General features: G+C 36.8%; 1 protein-coding gene across 2 annotated transcripts; it reads right to left on the bottom strand.

Moving 5' to 3' along the window:
- Window positions 1-3,711: 3,711 nt before the first annotated feature.
- Window positions 3,712-19,301, bottom strand: Znf286a (zinc finger protein 286A). 2 transcript variants are annotated; one of them, XM_076871534.1, is made up of 7 exons: window positions 19,248-19,301; window positions 18,515-18,673; window positions 17,417-17,505; window positions 15,154-15,268; window positions 14,008-14,100; window positions 6,963-8,217; window positions 3,712-6,176 (listed from the first exon to the last, which is right to left on the bottom strand). In XM_076871534.1, the coding sequence occupies exons 2-6, from the start codon at window positions 18,567-18,569 to the stop codon at window positions 6,986-6,988; spliced, it is 1,584 nt and encodes a 527-aa protein (XP_076727649.1). In that variant the 5' UTR covers window positions 18,570-18,673; window positions 19,248-19,301; the 3' UTR covers window positions 3,712-6,176; window positions 6,963-6,985. The 2 variants fall into 2 exon arrangements, with proteins under 2 accessions (XP_076727649.1, XP_076727650.1); XM_076871535.1 differs by lacking the exon at window positions 18,515-18,673 and having other exon boundaries at window positions 19,248-19,292.
- Window positions 19,302-20,263: the final 962 nt, after the last annotated feature.

Genomic DNA, 20,263 nt, shown 5'->3' with positions numbered 1-20,263 from the left:
GAATCAATTATTGTTAGAACTTGAATCTGAAAGGTCTCCCAAAGGCTCATGTTTCAAAGATTTGGACCCTAATGCAGAAGTGAGGCCTTTGCGAAGGTGACTGGATCATAAAGATTTTGACCTCATCAGTGGATTAATCCACTGACAGCTGGAGACTACTGGGAGGTGGTGGAAACTATAGGAGGTAGGGCATAGTTGGAGGGAGTAGGTCCCCATGGGTATGTCCTGGAAGGGTGTGTCTTACTCCCAGTTCTTTCTCTTTTGCCCAGCTGCCAAGAGGTGAGCAGTTTTGCTCTGCTGCACCCTTCCACCATGCTATGCCTGGCTTTAACATTAACATTTTTGAAGAATGCAGTCCTTTTGTTTTTAATACAAGTCGAGTATCTGTTATAGTCAGCTTTTTTGCCACTGAGACCAAAAAATCTGACAAGAACACTTTTGGAGGAGGAAAAGTTTGTTTGACCACATCTACTTCCAGATATCCTGACATGGAGATACTAAGAAGAAATTATACAAGAGAGAGAGGAAGTAGGATGTAATACCCCCACCCCCGAAAGCCAGTGTGTGATCAGAGAAATATCTCCTAGACTTACCCTACCACTTAACCAGCTCTGAAGTTAGAAACTACTGCCAGTCATTGTCCATCTTGGCCTTCTTACTAGGACACCCATTCTTGATGCTTACCTGTGTGACCTATTTATTGTGATGGCAGGAATGTTCTCCTCATTATAATCACTCAAGAACCCAAGCTGATGAAACAGCCACCATCTCAAATGTTGCTCTTGTCATGCTGGAATGAAGAAAGGAGGAAGCCAGAGGGTTCTACTTCCATTCAATTTAATTCTCTAAAACGGTTCATGTTCCCCTAGTGAGGGCCAGGAAACACCATCGCCATTACAGCTCTCTGTCAGACAGGAAGCTTACTCTCTACATATCATTCTTACCTTTTTAAATGTGGCAATAGTCACATTGTTTAATTACAGAATTTTGGAACCGTCAGTTATTCTTATCAGTGCTGGGAATGATGGGAACTATCCCAAAGTCAAAGTTCCCAGATGCCAGCCAATGGTCAACCTGATGAGCAGGCCTTTCAAAACAGCTGTCTCAGGCTTGCTAGGTTACATCTTTTCTACAGGTAGGTTGCCACTGTTTTTCCCATGGTCTTTCGACCACTCATATTCATCACAAATTTGCTAACCAAAGTAACTAACTGTAATGTACCCAATAAAGATCTCTCTAGTATACATAAGCAATTTAGCAGATAAACAGAGCTAACAAAAACTCATGACTTACAGCCCCACACATGGCAAAAGTAAGCATATTTTTTGTGTATGTGAGAGTATAAATATACATTTCCTAGCTCCAAGGTTTTACATGGACCCAGGTTAATAAGAAGACCCTATTTCACACATGTTTCAGAAATTAGTGTGGTTCAAGCAGAGGTAAGTACCCTTGGGGATTTTGCTGGAGTTATATGAAAAGAAGGTACTCTCCTTGGGATTGTGAATATTAAGCACAATAACTTGGAATTGCCAGTAGACATATTTGAAAATAAAGCCAATGCAGAGGAAACCTAGGAAAGATGGCGGTAAACAATTATTGACTTAGCACTGCCTGAATCTCTAGTTTCACTCTTTAGATTCCCCAGCCCTGTGAGCTTTTCTGACATGATAATGTGTTTATGGGCAAATTGGTGAAGGTGGGAGGGAAGTAAGGTATGTACATTTTATGTATAGTCAACATAACCTAAGGAAATATTATTAATGAACAGAGGTTAAAAATATAAAGAACACTTCTGTGAAAATATCTAAGTTTTGCAAAGCATTAATTGGAACTTCAGAGGAACCCATAAATGTCATACATGTATTACCAGAGGGGGATATCCTTCTCCCTCATCAATAACTTACGGTGAGGGATAGTTCATGTGGTTCTTGGCTCTAAGATAGCCTAGTTGTGGTCTTAAAAGAAGAACTAAGGTAAAGAAAGAAATATTAATTAATTTATTTTTATTTTTTTTTTCCTTTTTTATTGGTTGTTCAAAACATTACAAAGTTCTTGACACATCGTATTTCATACATTAGATTCAAGTGGGTTATGAACTCCCATTTTTACCCCAAATACAGATTGAAGAATCACATTGGTTACACATCCACATTTTTACATAATGCCATATTAGTAACTGTTGTATTCTGCTGCCTTTCCTATCCTCTACTATCCCCCCTCCCCTCCCCTCCCATCTTCTCTCTCTACCCCATCTACTGTAATTCATTTCTCTTCTTATTTTTTTCCCATTCCCCTCACAAACTCTTATATGTAATTTTGTATAACAATGAGGGTCTCCTTCCATTTCCAAGCAATTTCCCTTTTCTCTCCCTTTCCCTCCCACTTCATGACTCTGCTTAATGTTAATCTTTTCCTCCTGCTCTTCCTCCCTGCTCTGTTCTTGGTTGCTCTCATTATATCAAAGAAGACATTTGGCATTTGTTTTTTAGGGATTGGCTAGCTTCACTTAGCATAATCTGCTCTAGTGCCATCCATTTCCCTGCAAATTCCATGATTTTGTCATTTCTTAGTGCTGCGTAGTACTCCATTGTGTATAAATGCCAGATTTTTTTTATCCATTCATCTATTGAGGGACATCGGGGTTGGTTCCACAGTCTAGCTATTGTGAATTGTGCTGCTATGAACATCGATGTGGCAGTATCCCACGCTCTTTTAAGGTCTTCGGGGAATAGTCCGAGAAGGGCAATAGCTGGGTCAAATGGTGGTTCCATTCCCAGCTTTCCCAGGAATCTCCATACTGCTTTCCAAATTGGCCGCACCAATTTGCAGTCCCACCAGCAATGTACAAGAGTACCTTTTTCCCCACATCCTCGCCAGCACTTCTTGTTGTTTGACTTCCTAATGGCTGCCAATCTTACTGGAGTGAGATGGTATCTTAGGGTGGTTTTGATTTGCATTTCTCTGACTGCTAAGAGATGGTGAGCATTTTTTCATGTACTTGTTGATTGACTGTATGTCCTCCTCTGAGAAGTGTCTGTTAAGGTCTTTGGCCCATTTGTTGATTGGGTTATTTGTTATCTTATTGTTAGAAATATTAATTTAAAATTTTAAAGAAAATAAGGTTAAAGAAAAAAACAGGTCTCTTCCAGGATTTTTTTTTTTTTTAAAGTAAGACTACACTCAAGAAAATGAAAACTATGACTTAAAATAACTAGTTAATTACCTATGGATGGAATGATGTTTGATATTTGTATCTAAACATTTCTAATCATATTTTACCTAGTTTAAACTGTTCTTTTTAATTTTATTTTATTTTTGGAAATGCTGAGATTAACAGCATTAATAAGTGCTCTACCACTGAGCCAAACCCCCAGTCCAACTGTGTGTTTGATATGAATCCTCTTTCTTGTCCTTTACCCACTTTACCTCTGCTATGTGAATGGTGCTATACCTGGCCTAAGGAATCAGCACTATGTGGTAGAAACTATCTTCCTCTACTCTGTAATCTTCTCGGAGACATTTGGGCAGTCAAGGGCATTCATTCCCCATCACATGTCTCCAAAAGTTATAAAGCCCAGATAAACAGAAGTGTGATTGTTTTCCTGAGTGATACGGAGATATTTTACAGTTGGTCTTTCTTTTCATCTTAAAATGTGCTTAAATTAGGACAGTTTAAAAGCAATTTACAAAAGTCTCTGACAATACATGTACAAACAACATTTTTATTGACAATAGAACAGATAATATCATTTATAGGTAACCAAAACATTTAAAATGCAGATCATTAAAACTTCCAAGATTTATGTGGAATATAAACATGTAATTAGGTTGAACATTAGGCATAGAAAGAACAAATACAAAATGCAAAGGGCCAGAGTTCCCAGTAAAAGAGCAAATCCCTTAACACTAGTTAAAGTGCAATTAGGTTGTAAACTTGAGTCTCTGGAACTATCAGATAGCTCCTGCTTAAGTGATATTCAGAAGGAAAAGCGGCAGGTTCCACAAGGTCTCAAAGAAACTGCAAGGAACAGCACCAATGGAAGCAAAAGCAAAAAGTGAAAGCTCCATCTTTAAGGTAAGTCAGAGAGCAGGAGAGTCACAGTTCTTTATTGGTAAACAAAAAGTGGGGAGATACTAAAGTAACTTCTACTGATTGATGCTTAGTCACTTGATGAAAATACAATTTAAAAATATAAACATTATAGAGAGAAGGACAGCATGCGACCTCAGAGTATTCATGAGCAGGCAGGTGGGAGGGGGCAGGAATGGGGGGCTGTCTACAGTGATGATGTGCTAAATCCTCCATATGCATTTTCATTTAAACTTCATGACAATTTTGTGAGGAAGGGATGACTTATTCCCACTTTACAGATAAAGAAACCGAAACCCAGATTTAGTAGTTTTTTCAAGGTCACATAATCACTACTGGGGAGTGGCAGAAATCATACTCAACTTTGAAAAGCCCATGTTGGTCTTCTTTCATTAGTCAAATTTTGGTCTCCAAAATGAATTTATTTTCACTCAAGCTTTTGACATACTAAAAAAGCTTAAGTAACTGCAACTCTCTACAATGTATAGTTGCAACCTAGTGGTTAGGAGTGTCTTCATGCATCATTTCCAATCTCTCATATTTCCCCCACCCCATTTTTTTTTTCTCTCTCCCAATATTCTGTAACATTAAAAATAGTGCTAGGACTATGGAGTTCCTGAGCCATCCCTCTGGGGGTATTTATCTGTCGTGTTCTGCTTTCTAGTCTAGCTTAGGAGGGTAACCACAATGGCTAATCCCTAAGGAAGGATATGTTCACCATCATTATAACTTTCCATTCTACCTAATTTCTCTGGGTTTAATCCCTCTATCCCACCTCTTGATATGGATTCTCTAGTGCAGGGGCCAGTTAACATTTTCTATAATGAGCCTAATAGTAAATTTGGGGGGCTTGGGGGAACATATAATCTGCTAAGGACTGAATGTGCCCCTCCAAAATTTTTACACTGAAATCTAATCACCCATGTCATAGTATTACAAAGTAGGGCTTTTGGAAGGTGAGTAGGTCATCACAGTGGAGTCTTCTTGAAGGGAATCAGTACACTTTTAAGGGGCTAAGGACACAGAGAAGGAGCCCTCTGTGAACCAGGAAGTACCACATCACCAAACCGCATCCTCTGGTGCCTTGGAATTCTCAGTCTCCAAGATTATTGAGAAATTTCTGTTTATAAGCTATCCAGTATGTGGAATTGGATTGTAGCAGCCCCCAAGACACAAACTCTGTTGCATAGAAAAGCAGCCAAAGATAGCATATAACTGACGAGTATGGCTGAGTCCCAACAAAATTCACAGAAAAAAGCAATGGATCAGACATGGTCCAAGAGTCCACACCATAGCTTGCCACTTCCTACTATAAACCAAACTGATTCAGGTGATGAAAGACTTGAGCTACTTTTCCTATATTTTGTTAAATAAGCTATTTTCCCACCCTGACTCTGAACTCTTAAGCCTTTCCACTTTGGTTCCCTTCCATGTTTCTATTATCTCTTCCTGAAGAGGTCTTTCACCCTCACTGCTGGATTTATACTCCATTCAGCCTTCATGAGAGTGACCTCCATTATCATCAATTCTTTACACCCTACCCCCTAATTTTCTTCAATCATAAAATTTATGATTCCCACTGAGAGGAATAATGTGGAGGGAGCAAACGTATGGAATGGAAGGTAAAGATTTGGAAGAGAAGAAGGAAATCTGTGATTATGTTTTTTCCCCCCTATAGTTTTCATGTAACATATAAATAGGGTAACAACAAAAATTGCACATGTATAGTGTTTTACTAGACATTAATTTGTACTACTGCTTTTGTTTCCAATCTTGCCACTGGTCTTTGGTCACCCATGTAACTTATACTAATATGCCTTTCTGATTTTGTGCCTTGCCCACTTTCTTAAGTAAGGGCTCTGGGACAAAGACCAACTGACATATAGAGAATAAGAACAATACCAAAAATATGGGTAAGTGTACAGGTCAGGAAAAAAAAAAAAGTAGTAACTTCTTCATGAAGAGCAGCTGTTAACCCTCAAATGACTCACTTGAGGGCCATTTCATAAGCTTTTTCCATACCGAACAGGAAAGTATGCCCTGATGTCTCACAGTTGCTTCAGTTCTCTACTTGACTGGAATCCTAAATAAAAAAAGCACATTGAATTTATCAACTTTTCAGATTCTCAATATTCTACGGCTTTTTCTAAAGGTGACAGAAAGCTAAATAATATACAGAAATGAAGCCTCCCCTACTTTGACTACAGAAAACCAAGGATTCAATCATTGACAAGGTTAAGAAAAGATAGACTTGATTAACAAAGACAGTTAAGATTCTGACCCACTCTCTACTTCAGGGTAACTCTCAAGGAATTGGAAAATGCAGGAAAATCTCTCAAACAAAGGAAAACAAGTATTTAAATCTATGAACAACATAATCCACGTAAATGTAATTAGAACTTGCTGTAAATACATTTTAGTTATGTTCAGCAAATTAGACAGCAGCCATCAAAGAGTAGGAAGTAAATCCTAAGAAACTTCCTACTCTTGGCCTTCATAATTTCTATAGCTAAAATAAAAGAAATGGTACCCTGGAGAAAAAAATATATATGTATATGTAGGAATCTACTTTGGATTCAGAGTAATCTCATCTTTCAGATGAGGATATGAAATTTCAGCCTAAGTTAGAAAATATCTCATCTTTCTGATGAGGATATGAAATTTCAGCCTAAGTTACAAAATAAAAATTTTCTTTCAAAGTGAGAGGGTACAACAAGCCTCTGGCATATGACCATGAAAAGGGGGAATTGGATCTATGGGTGAAATTATATATTAGGCAAGTGAAATTAGATGTACATAGCATTCGCCTTTGCACATTATGGGTCCACCTAAACACTCAGATATTAATGCAGCAATAAAATGTACTTACATTTCTTCCCATTCAGTAATTTTTCAGGATTTCTCTTCTAAGTGAGTTCTTTGATGTCTGAAGCGGGATGAACTACACTTAAAGCTTTTCCCACATTCATTACATCTAAAGGGTTTCTCTCCCGTATGAGTTCTTTGGTGTTGAATAAGAGCTGATGAATGAATGAAGGCTTTTCCACATTCACTACATTTGTAGGGTTTCTTTCCAATATGAATTCTTTGATGTTTAGCAAAATTTGAGCTCCGGCTAAAGGTCTTCCCACATTCTTGACACTCATAGGGTTTTTCTCCAGTATGAATTCTCTGATGCTGAACAAGGTGCGTGCTCTGACTAAAAGTTTTCCCACATTCATTACACTCATATGGCTTCTCTCCCGTATGAACTCTCTGATGCTTAGTAAGGGATGAACAATGGCTAAAGGCTTTGCCACATTCTAGGCATCTATAGGGCTTCTCTCCAGTGTGAGTTCTTTGATGTTTAATGAGTGCTGATGAATGAATAAAAGCTTTATCACATTCATTACATTCATAAGGTTTCACTCCAGTATGAATCAACTGATGCTGCACAAGATGTGTACTTCGGTTAAAACCTTTCCCACATTCATTGCATTCATAAGGTCTCTCTCCAATGTGAATTCTCTGGTGTATTGCAAGGGATGAGCTTTCTGTGAAGGTTTTCTTGCATTCACTACATGCAAAGAGAATTCTAGTATGAGTTCTCTGGTGTTTAGTTAAATTAGCTCTGTGGCTAAAAGATTTCCCACAATCATTACAAGTATAGGGTTTCTCTCCAGTATGGACTCTCTGGTGTCGAATAAGCACTGAATGGTAAGTGAAAAGTTCACCACAGTCATTACATTTATGAGGTTTTTTCTCTTTATACGTTCTCTGTTTTTTCATTAAATTTGATTTCTGTTTCAATCTTTTCCCAAGTGAGTGAAAGGCATAAGATCCTTTTGGAACTCTGTCTTGAGTGATAAGAACAGACTTCTGACCAAAGGTTTTCCAATATATATCACGCTCATGATGTTCTTCTTCAGGAAGTGAATTCATGTGGGTAAACATTTCTCTCAAGTGTTTCTCCTGGTTTTCTTGCTGATTTTCTAACCAGTTTTCACATTCAAGAGCTGTTTCCAAGTTGGAGTCACAGACACTATTTCTTGCCAGTCTGTCTATTATTGCAATTGGGTGTGATTCATCTTTGGAAAAATCTTGAACTGAAGATGAATCTTTGCTCTCAGGTAAAGTCTCCACGTCTGAAAGATATTGGAAATGGACATTTCCTTCATTTTCTGTGCTCAAAAAAATAGCAGTTCTGTAATAGGTTAAGAGTTAATGAAGGTGAAAAGCACACATTCAAGGAGTGAGTAGATTTGAACTTTTTTGGGTGATTCACAAAAGAGAAGCAAATAGAGGGAAACAAATGCACAGTGTATGAAGAGAAAACAAGTATACCCTATCCAGGAGAATCGGAAGGTAGGAAAGATGACAAGAAAGGTAGGAGGAGAGATGCAGATGAAGCAATACATCAGTGGTTGAGCAGGCAATGATTACATTTGGATCAGAACAGGATCAGTAAAAAGTGCTTTCCAGTTTTTTTTATATATAGAATTCCTATTGCTGTAATAAATATTGGTAGTTATCATCTTAGTAAACAGTTACAATTTCTAGGTTTCTGGTCTTTTAATCCTTCTTATGTTCAGTTCTATTACCATTTTAATGTTCCCAACAATGCTTTTATAAAGTTTCTCATCAAAAAATCCAAATATATGAAATGAGGTGACAGATGAACAAGGCTATTCACTACAACACTTATTAAGGCTGTAAAAGACTGTTAACAGTTCCAATACCTAATACAAAGAAATGACTGAATAAACTACAGCTTATACAGTGAGTACTGTGCAACTTTTAAAAAATGAGAAAGATTTTTATCATATTGTTATGTGATCTCCAGCATATATTAAGTATTTTTTTAAAAAAAGCAAGTTGTAAAAGAATGTTGTATAGTTTGCTGTTACTTTTTGTGTCAGGAAAAGGAGAATGAGATATAAGTATATTATTTGGTTGTATTTTCAAAAACCAAGGAAAGATTGGATGGAATACAAATCTAATGAATGACCGATCCAGAATTTCAAGGATTATCTGATTCTGGAGAAACTTTTCTCACAATTTAGGTAAATATTATTTAACCAAGTCAGAATTTCTGTAAGAAGTGAGTTGAGGATATTCACTCATCAGAAGTATTTAAGAATATTAAATTGTATGTTCAAGCTGCCAGCATTGTACCTCAGTGGTAGAGTGCTCGCCTAGCATGCATAGGCACTGGGTTCAATCCTCAGCACCACATAAATGTAAAATAAAGATACTGTGTCCACCTAAAATTTTTAAAAAATACATATATTAAAAATAAATAAATAAATTGTATGTTCAAAACAGGGGGAAAAAAAGACAACAAAGAAGAAAAAGAAATGGCTGATAATAGATATCACTGTAACTTATAGTAAGGAAAATGTAGTGTTAATCAGCTTATAAAAATTACAAAGCTGGGGAGAAACACTGGCCAAATTATAATGTTACATTATGTGTATATATGAATATGTAACAGCAAATCTCATCATTATGTAAACTATAATGCACCAATAAAAAATGTGGAAAGAAGAAACAAAACAAAACCAAGGAAAGATAAATAAAAAACTAATAAAAATGTTATCTATAGGGGAAATATCAGAACAGAGGAGAGAGGGTAGATATAGGTACTGAACCTTTCTAAATATATACCTAAAATAAATATATTAGAATTGTTATACCCAATGTAAATCATTTAAAAATGATGGAATAATTTAAACAGACATTCAAAAGAATAAACAGATCAGTGAAATAGAAGAGCAAGATCAGAAATAAACTGTATTCTTACAGTATATGGAACAATTAACGATAATAGAAAGGTGATATTTCAGTTAGTAAACAATATTTCTTTTTCAACAAAAGGTACCATGACACCTAAGAAGAAAATTAAGTTAGATTTCTTATTCCATATACCCAAATACATTCTACTTATTCATTTATTTACTCATCTGTCTATCCATTTTATCCAACAAATAACTACTGAGTATCTACCACATGCTAGACTCTGTGCTAGTCACTGGGGGAAAATACACTTAGCTCTTATGCAGATAGAAGGAGAAAGAATTTAATATAATCTTTACAAGTAAATATCAAACAAGAAGCCATTGAAATGTTCTAAGCAAAGGGATGGCATGATCCAATTTGATTTTGAAAACTTTCTCACTGTGATATATAGGATGAAGTACATGGGGGGTGATAAAGGTGGAATCAGGGAGATTGTCATAGTAATTTAGGCAAACCAAAATAAAATGAAAGGATATTAACAGTGAAGAAATATTTAGAATATAATTAGGTAAGTATAATGGTAAACTAGATAAAGGAAGGAGAAGGAAATATAAAGACTTCATAGATTTCTGGCATGTATGATTTAGTAGACAGTAAATATCATTAAGACAATTCTTGGAAAAGGATCCTGTTGGAAAAGAGGAATTTGGGCATATTTTAGACATCCAGTTTTGAACACTGTGAATTGAGGAATCTTTGACATAAGTAAACAGATACATGAAGTAGTCACATAGATGTTCAGAACACAAGTTCTGAAAAGAGATCAAGGACAGAAATACAAATGTGGGAATTATCTGAATAGATGACAATTGGTGATAAGAGTGATCAGACGACCTAAACGAAAGTAGAAGCTGCAAACTGATGACCCATCAGCCAAATCTGACATCAGGCATATTGTGTTTGGCCTTCACCATTTATACAATTTTTAAAAATCATTTGCTAACATCTAAAAAATAATGGTATGTCACATAGAACCAAATTTTAGGTTTCTCTGGGGGAAAAAAAAAATGAAAGCATACTGAAGGACAACAACCAGTTCAAACAAGGGCTGACAGCTATAGTTTGCCGCTTATTTTTCTTAATAAATTTTTATTGGAACATAGTCATATCCATTCATTTACATAAGGCTGTTTTTGCACCATATGTCAAATTGAGTGGATACAGAGACACCATCTGTCCCAAAATGCCTAATCATTTATGACCTAAATTTTTACATAAAAAGCTTGCCAGTCCTTGAATTAGAACTAATGGAATAATGGCCACTTCTTTCAGTTGAGGCATGTGTTCCTCTAATTTACCATTCTGACCTTGCTTCCTTTGCTTATATAACCTCCTGGCCCATGTTAAGCACTCAAATTTATGACTCCAGGAATACAAAATGAAAGGGAGATTAAAATCAAATCTTGAGCAATCCAAACATTAAATTGTTAAAAAAAAAAAAAAAAGAAAACTAAGAAGACACACCAAAAAAGTCAAGAAATGATTCCAAGTGAATTACGGATTTAAAGAACAAATATACTAGAGAACACAGGCAAATATTTATGTAGTCATGTGATGAGAAAGGACTTTAAAAGGAATACTCAAAAGGCAGAAAATTAAAAATACAGAATATTAAATTTGTTCATCAAAAAGTATTGCAAAACTGAAAGGAAAAATGTGTGCAACTAAACAAAGGGTGAATATATAAAGCATTCTCAAAGATCATTAAGAACAAAATTTCTCCCCAGAAAAGAAGTGGTAAGTAGACAAGTCACAAAGACAGAAAGGCTTACAAGGAGAAACAGACATGTATCTATAATCACAGAGAAAGATTTTTAAAACTCCACTATTCAAAAGAACAGGGTTTTAAAAAAGAATATTCAGGAAGGATTTCATGAGATATAACATGTTTATATGTGTATTCTGGAGAATTTTCTTTATGAGGCATAACATATGTATACATGTACTTTTTTTCTTTAGGAAAAATCCTTCCTAAATCATCTTTTTAAAAATATTTTTTATATTATTTTTGATGGTACAGTGTTGGAGCATAGATAGATGAGTAAACCAGAGAGCTTAGAAATAAATCCAGATACAAATGCAAGTATACAGGGGAATAACATCATTTCAAATCTCTGATAAAAGATAATTCAATAAATTATCTTGGATTATGAACAATAAGCTTGGAAAAAGATAAAATTAGCTCCCCATTTCACACCATATACTAAAATAAAAATCTGTAAACAAAATTTGAACTTTTTAGAATAAAACAGATTATCTTTCTAACATTGGCTTACAGAAGACAATTTCCAAAAACTTAATTTTTAAAAAAAAATCAATAAATCTGTCCTTAAAATTTAAAAATTCAATATGCTTAATAAAATAAAACATCCAAGACTGGAAGAACCATTTTCCCCCTGCTGCCATGTATTAGAGTCTAAAATAAATAATTCAAAAAGAAAGATGTTGAACAGTTCAATTTTTAAGAAAATAAACAAAGGATATTAATAGGCAATTCACAAAAGAAAAAACCCGAATAGCCAATAAGCAAAAAGTGCTCCAACTCAGAGAAATGAAAATTTAAAAACACAAAATAGTATTTTGGACCCCACCAGACTGAAGTCTGATAACATCAACTGAAGGCTAGGGTGGGTGTGGAACCAGACAATTCCTAGTAAAACTAACATGTAATTGTTTTTCCAGTTATTTACATTAACCCCAACCCTTAAGATGAACATGTATCAATAAATAGAAGACTGCAACTGTTACTAATGGCAAAAAAGTAAAATTGAACTATTCACTTTATTCACACTATGGACATACTCCATATTAGTTAAAATAAACAAACATGATTCATTAACATAGATTAAGTAATAAAATATAATGTATACATATACATACACATGTAAACACTGGAATGATACACACCAACTTTGAGATATACTGATTCTACAGAAAGAAAGAATGTAAGAACTGTAACTGAATTTCTAATATGTTTTACTTCTTGAAAAATAAAAGATATTACACACATTCAAGAATGGCTAAAATGAGTCATGTGTGTGGTGACACATGTCTCTAATCCCAGCAGCTTGGGGGGCTGAGACAGGAGGATATTGAGTTCAAAGCCAGCCTCAGCAACTTAATGAGGCACTTAGCAACTCAATGAGATCCTGTCTCTAAATATGGATTGGGGATGCGGCTCAGTGGTTAAGCATCCCTGGGTCCAATCCCTGGTATCAAAAAAAAAAAAAAAAAAAGAATAGCTAAAATGAAGACAAATAGTATTATGTGTTGGTAAGTATTTGGAGCAACTAGAACTCACATCCTCTGGTAGGAATATAAAGGGTATGTTAACTTTGTAAACTTTGGCAATATGTATAAAAAATTAACATGAACCTAATCTATGACTCAATAATTTTACCTATATGTGTATATCCAACAGAAATGCTTGTATCTGTTTACAAAAAGACATGTGAAAGAATGAACATTACAGCACTATTCACATAACCCAAAACTGGAAGCTACCAAAATGCCCATCTTTAAGATAATAAATAAATAAATAAATTGGATACCGACATAATGAAAGACTAAATGATAATGAGAATGAATGAACTACAACAGGCCACAACATGGATGTATCTCAAAGTTAACGGTTCAGTGAAGGAAGTCAGACACAAGAATATGTATAATATGAGTCCACTGATATAAGAAGAACCATCAAAACTAACCAATGACACTCTAAGTTAGGATAAGGTTACCCCTGGGAGGAAGGAGGTGACTAAAACAGGGCACAGGGGTGCTTTAGAGATACTGGTAATGTTGTTTTCTTGATATAGGCAGTAGTTACATGAATGCATCTTGGTTTGTCAAAATCATAGCATTTATAGCATTGATACTTTATATATTTTATATTACCAAAAAGAAAAAAAAGAGGTAAATGAAGTAAAATATTAGCATGTATATTTAATATTGGTGATGAATACATGTTATTTTATTTTCTGGACTTCTGTGTGTACTTAAGATGCTTTAGAATTTAAAATAAAATACTTAAAAAAAGGCAAATAGAGACTTCTAATATTCTTCCTTAAGCATTAAAAAGTGCCACTTATTTACTATTTTGCTGTATATTACTGAAGATTCCCATCTATGTGACTCACCTGAATAGCTGCATTTGGGAGTTTTTCTCTCAAGCTTTAATGGTTCTTTTCCACTGTCCAAATTGTAATTCTCGGGTTTGGAAACTGGAAGCCCTATTAATTAAAAGAGAGGAAAGAAAAAAAAAAAGGAAAAATAAATGGAGAAATGGAACTTAACTATTTGTGATAGGCATAAAAATTTATACTGCCATATAATCCTAACCCCATAATCTACAAAGACAAAATGTTATAAGAAGATCCAGAATAAGGGAGGATGGGTCTCTAAATTGAGTTAGAAATATATGCAGTATGAAACTGGGTTTGTCTCTTTATTATAATACTTATTGTATGAAGAAATTTTACTCTATATATGTATAATCTGCCAAAATACTTACTGTCATGTATAACCAAAAAGAACAAATAAAAAATAAATAAATTTTAGAGCAATCTTGCAGATTAGTTCTTACCTTAGAAAAGAAGATGGGGAAAAAGAAGGACCTCAGTGACACCACAAAATTGTGACTGTGGTCACTGGAGTTTTTGTCTACTAATGTTTTTCTTTTCCTCCTTTTTCAGTTATTGGAAGGTACTTTCAGTGAGAATTTGTTACATGAGGTTTGGGAAGGGCTACTAGTCCTTTCTACCTCTCACACAACATGTACATTTTCTTTTTTTGGCTCAGTTCTCTAACTGCCAGTGGCCATCTCTGCTATATAGAGAGATCCTAAGAACAAAGTTAATATAGGGAAAAGTCAGGTCAACAGATTAAAAATGAATCAATAAATTAAATTCCTGATGATATATTTGATTCCCTGAATCAAGATTTCTCCCACTTTAAAGCTAGTTTGAATTAGGCTGTCTGTCCCATGAGTCCTGATATACAACAGCCATAGACATTTCACAAAGATCCTGCAGCAAAAATAGATTTTTCTCAGTTGGAGTTATAGTTCAGTTGTAGAATGTGTGCTTAGCATGCTCAAGGTCTCAGGTTTAATTCCCAGCAAAAAACAAAACAAAACACTAGAAACAGATTTTTCTCTAATCCCCAAAAGAACTGATATTCTATGACTTCTGAATTCAAAAATGAGGGCAAAAATGAAGCTATTTCATTTTCAATGAAGTAATGATATCCACATAAGCAGATTTCAGAGTCATGAAGATTCTTACAAAGTGAGACCAGGTTCCTATAGTTCTCCAGCATCATATCCCTTTGTTTAGGATCCAGCTTCCCCCACTCCTCTGGAGTAAAGTCCATGGCCACATCCTTGAATGTCACTTTCTCCTAAGACACAAAACATACTTGTGTTTACCATCTTTCATTTGATAACCTGCTTTTCTCACACACACAGACACACACACACACACACACACCAATGTTCAGCTGAACTGAAGCAAAGGCCTGAGATAACATTCAAGAAGGGAAGTGACAAGTATTCTAACAGTGTTTGGAATCTGAATATTCTATGTACAGTCACTAAATATCAAATGTGTGCCAGGCACACTGTGCAGGTCTCAACATAAGAACCAAATGAAATAAGATCATAGTTTCTCCTTTGAGAGATTACATTTTTTCTGGGGAGGAAAATATTACCAATGAGTTAACAATTTTGTTTGGCAAAGTAAACAAAATATAGGTAGAGGAAAAAAGAAAACAGGTCTACATAATTCCCCTGTGAGTCCTTAATAAACACCTGAGGAATCAATTTTCAGAAGATGAATCGCAATGCAGGATTTGCGAACAGAAGATATGCAACAAAAACACTGGCAGTGAGCACCAAACCCCATTAAATGTAATTAATTCAAGGTAAAAGGTATTAAATTAAATAAAAAATAAAAAATAAATAAGGTATTAAATTGGAAAATGACTGCAACAAACTAATTAAGATTTAACACACAGAGGTTTATGGGTAAAATACCATTCATATTCTGTTTTTATAAAAAAAAGATACAAAAATTATAAGGAGGTAGAAACATACCAGTATTGAACATGCCCTTTAAGTAAAGTCATAGAGAATGGGAATAATAGTCCAAGGCTATTGGAACAAACATATATAAACAAGCCTTGGAAAATAATATTCTATAGTTCCTATAATGGTACAGAAAATGCCTTCTTGTTAAACACTCATGAAGCATTTGCAAAAACTAACAAAATTAATTTCAATACATTCCCATACAGAACAGAAAAATTACAGATGATAATAAAAATCATCAGAATATAAAAATAATAATGAAATAATGTAGACCCCATTGCCAAATGGCTAAAACTGTACTTAGAGGAAATTTCACAGCTTTAAACACTTTTATTTCATTTAAAAATTATGTAATTAAATGAAAGAAGCATACAAAGCAAGTTAATAATAATAATAACAAATTAAAGAACACGAAAAGAACTATAGGTTAAAAGTAGAAATTTTGAGAACAGAAAAATGAGACAGATGGAAAATCTGAAGGTCAGCAGGGTATGGTATTATACCATTGTTAATGTCCTAATTCTAGAAAAAGAAATAATGCAAAGTAAAAATGTTAACTTCTAGAGAATCTGGACAAGATATCTCTATATTCTTTGCAACATTTCTTATGTTTACAGTTTTCCCAAAGTATAAAGTTTACAAAATGAAAATAATCTGAGATCTAAGAAATAAAAGCCAGGTGCTATGGTGCAAGCCCACAATCTCAGCAACTTGGAAGGCTGAGGCATGAGGATCACAAGTTCAAAGCCAGCCTCAGCAACTTAGCAAGGCCCTGAGCAACTTAGCAAGACTGTCTCTAAATAAAAAGGGCTGAAAATATATGAAAGTTAAAAGAAAAACATAATAATTATCCACTGTACAATCACCACATGAATTCAAAAATTTCTAACATTTGCCATAGCTGCTCTTGGACAGGGAAGGGGTGGCAATGATATAAAAGTAAGTTGCAGAAATAATACTCCAGCATTCACCCCTTTGGAGGGCTGGGCTGGATTCTGACGGTAATTTTATCCCTTCCTAAGCTTCCCTTTTATAGCACTCATTTGAACTATTTGAGTATTAATTACCTTCTAATCACTTCATAATTTAAGGTGTTTTCTTAAACTCCTACATATAGTAACATGCATTCTTTCCTCCAGATAGAAATGTAAGTTTTAAGGAGCATTCATCACATTATCTTTAAAATAGTTTCCCACATTACCAAGCACAGAAATTAGCATGGTAGATCAAAGAAGGGAAATAAATGTTGCTTACCTGCCTGTACAGGGACAATAAAAACTAGGTGTGGAGAATTGAGGTACTATGGAAAAGTAGAAAATATTTCCTACCAAATTCATTAATCTCTGAGAATTAGAACTCAGCTCTCTAGTAAAAAAAGAAACTTTTATCAAAAAGAAGGGAGCACACCTGTACTCTGAGAAATAAGGTGGGACTTCTATCACCAGTAGACTCACACTCACCTGTGATCTGGCTGTGAGGCACATAGCTGCCACTTCTTCCTCTTCTGTGTTCTTCTCTTGGCAGAGGGGGGAATCCTGGGAAGACATGGCTAAGGGCAAGAAAGCAGTCATGATGTGGCTCAAGATGCTACTTAGACTTATAAGACTACAAGTCTAAAAATCCCTCCATCACACTAAATGTGCCCCTGATTAACACTGAGACTGAAAGGACCCCCCCCAACAATCTATTACCTCCAAGAATTATGGAAAATGCCCAGGAATGTTGCTATACCAGACTTAAATGCATTGCTATAATCACATCACATTCTGGAAGGTGGTCCTCTCTGGTCTAGAAATTAGAATAATTCAGTGAATTTCCCAGTTCAATCTATACAAAATTAGTATCATAGTTCATAGAACCATCATATCAATGGTTCTCAAAAATTATTCTAAAAGCTTATTTTAAATGGAGATTGCTGGACTTCATTCACTTCAAAGTAATTGTCACTGATTGAATAGGAGTGCAATCCAAAAACCTAACAAGCACAGATAGGAAGTTTAGGGGGAATTCTGATGCTAGGACACAGAAAAAAACTTCAAGAAACACTGGTCTAGTAGTACTGAAAGTCAACCCTTGCCTTCTAGTCTGTTTTGCATGTTAAACACCATCATCACCAAAAAAACAAAAAATCAAACCCGTACTGAATTTAAATCATAGATAACTATAAATAAAGTGAAATAATAGGTGTGGAGAAATTTTTGTCAACCACAAAGCTGATTTCTCAGATCCACTGATGGGGACTAGAATGAGATAATCATTTGAAAGGAAGAGCAAGTGAGAAAAGTGGTTGTAGCTGTGCTCACATCTCAGATTAACATTTCCACTCTTATTTTGGGGGCTGCTTGGAAGGGTCCATTGTGCACCAGGTTGCAACGGAAAGGACAGGGGATGATCCTGTACCAAACTCTCTACACTCAAATAGCCCACCCATCCACCAAGACAATGGAGACAGGGAGTCCTCTCTGCCAATGGCCACCTATTCCGAGACTACCCTTTTCCCTCCAGGAGGAAGGACTCCACCCTTCCACCACAGAAGTGCAACACTTGAGCAATTCTACCTTTTTTCTCAGACATTTCGGCCAAATCTGTCTCCATGATCACCACCTCCTCCATGTCCTGAAGATTTCTGCTTTTCACCCAAAGCACACCTCAGTGGACAGAGCAGTCAGAAGTCCCGGGAGCCTCGGGTGTTCCTTCCTGTCTTTCCTCTGGGGGCTCTGCGGAAATGTCTCAGTCAGAATCAGGTCTCTCGGTCTTTCTCTCTCTCTCTCTCTCTCTCTCTCTCTCTCTCTCTCTCTCTCTCTCTCTCTCTCTCTCTCTCTCTCTCTCTTTCTCTCTCTCACTGTGGAGCCTGCCTCGGTCCTACAGTGCGGGAGCCTGGAAACCCGAGGACAGCATCCCTGAGAGTGGGTCCGTAAATACCTGTCCCTGCGCTGGGAGCGATCCCTGGGGGGACAGAGCGTCCGAAGAGATGGCGCTGGAGCTGCCGCCGAGGCACAGCAGCATAGACAAATCCGTGGCGCTCAGGACACTCGCCCAGGACCCACGACAGCCCCGCGTGCTCCGCTCAGCTCCGCGCTGCCCGCCGGTCGCGCACCGACGGGCACCGCGCTAGCACCCGGGGCCGGGGGGGTAGGATTCCGGGTAGAGCGTGAGGGAATGGGGCTCAAGGTCTGCCTTCCAGACTCCTTTCGCAAACGAGCACTCCAGTCCCGATTGGGCACAGAACGACCCCCTGGGGCCACGGCCCAATCCAAACGCGGAGTGGGGGTATAGGTAAAACCAACTCACCTCCCATCCCGGGCCTGACAAAGGCTACGAACTTCTCAGGCCAGCTTGGAGTCGCGCATGCGTAAGAAGCCCGGGCAACGCCGACCAGCCCCTCCCACCTGGAACTACGATTCCCAGAAGCCCTTGCGCGCCGTCAGGCCCTTTGCTCGGCAGGTGGGAGAGAGCATGCGTGGCTGGGCTGGGAGACTCTGGAGCACGACTAGTTTCTTCCCTGTTGCTAGAATATAGGGCAGCGTCTCCTGTGTCGGATCTCCAGCCAAGGGAGGAAGGCAGCTCCAGAAATGCTGACCCGAGTGGCTGGCCTTTTTCACGCCTTGACTACCCATGTGCACAATGCTTAGGATTGCAGAGTTCAATGCAAAATTATTCTGTTGTACAGTATATTAGAGTGAATGAATTTTATCCATGTTTTTGTCCTCCCCAAACTCATCCTTTACATTTAAACATATGAAAGGTGTGTTTTTAGGAGCAGTAGGTTCCTGGTTGCACGTTCATTCTGAAGCCAGGGTTAGAGAAGCAGTCAGTAGAGATAGGTAAATTGAGTTATGTCGGATCAAGGAGCCAATTTTGAGTGAGTCCTGCAAGTTAGAGACTGTCCTCTGAGGGACTGAAATGTTAATTACTTAGGAGCCCTTTCTCCACTCTTATCAAGAATCTCCCTCTGCTCCAACCTGTTACTGAGGTAACCTGACTATAAAGTTGTTAATTAATTTGTCCTTGGCTGCTCTATCCTGCCCTTCCCCCTTCAACCCACCTGTTTTCCACCTTTTGGCCATCCATCAAACATTCCTAGGCCTAGCCAAATGCCTAGTTACCTAAGAAGGCAGGAGAAAGATAAGGGGAAGAGAGCAGGAGAACAAAGGAAGCCTAGGACTTATAAAAAGGGCAGAGCACCTTGCTTCTTTGGGATGCTAGGATACCAGCTATGGACCCCTTCTCCCTCCCCAGAGAAGTTTATGTTACCCTTTTTTAAAAATAAACCCAGCTTTATATGCTTGCCTTGGCGTGCTTCTCTA

Source organism: Callospermophilus lateralis, chromosome 11 (genome assembly GCF_048772815.1).
Source record: "Callospermophilus lateralis isolate mCalLat2 chromosome 11, mCalLat2.hap1, whole genome shotgun sequence".
Taxonomy (NCBI): Eukaryota; Metazoa; Chordata; class Mammalia; order Rodentia; family Sciuridae; genus Callospermophilus; species Callospermophilus lateralis.
This window is presented reverse-complemented; position numbering and strand designations above follow the sequence as displayed.

Bases quoted from the DNA above. Each gene is read 5' to 3' on its own strand.
- Znf286a (XM_076871534.1), bottom strand. From the start codon at position 18,569: ATGGAGGAGGTGGTGATCATGGAGACAGATTTGGCCGAAATGTCTGAG. The intron at 15,269-17,416 runs GTGAGTGTGAGT...TTTGTGTCTTAG, and splicing joins GCCTCACAGCCAGATCACAG to GAGAAAGTGACATTCAAGGA. The intron at 14,101-15,153 runs GTAAGAATCTTC...TTTAATTAATAG, and splicing joins TAGGAACCTGGTCTCACTTT to GGCTTCCAGTTTCCAAACCC.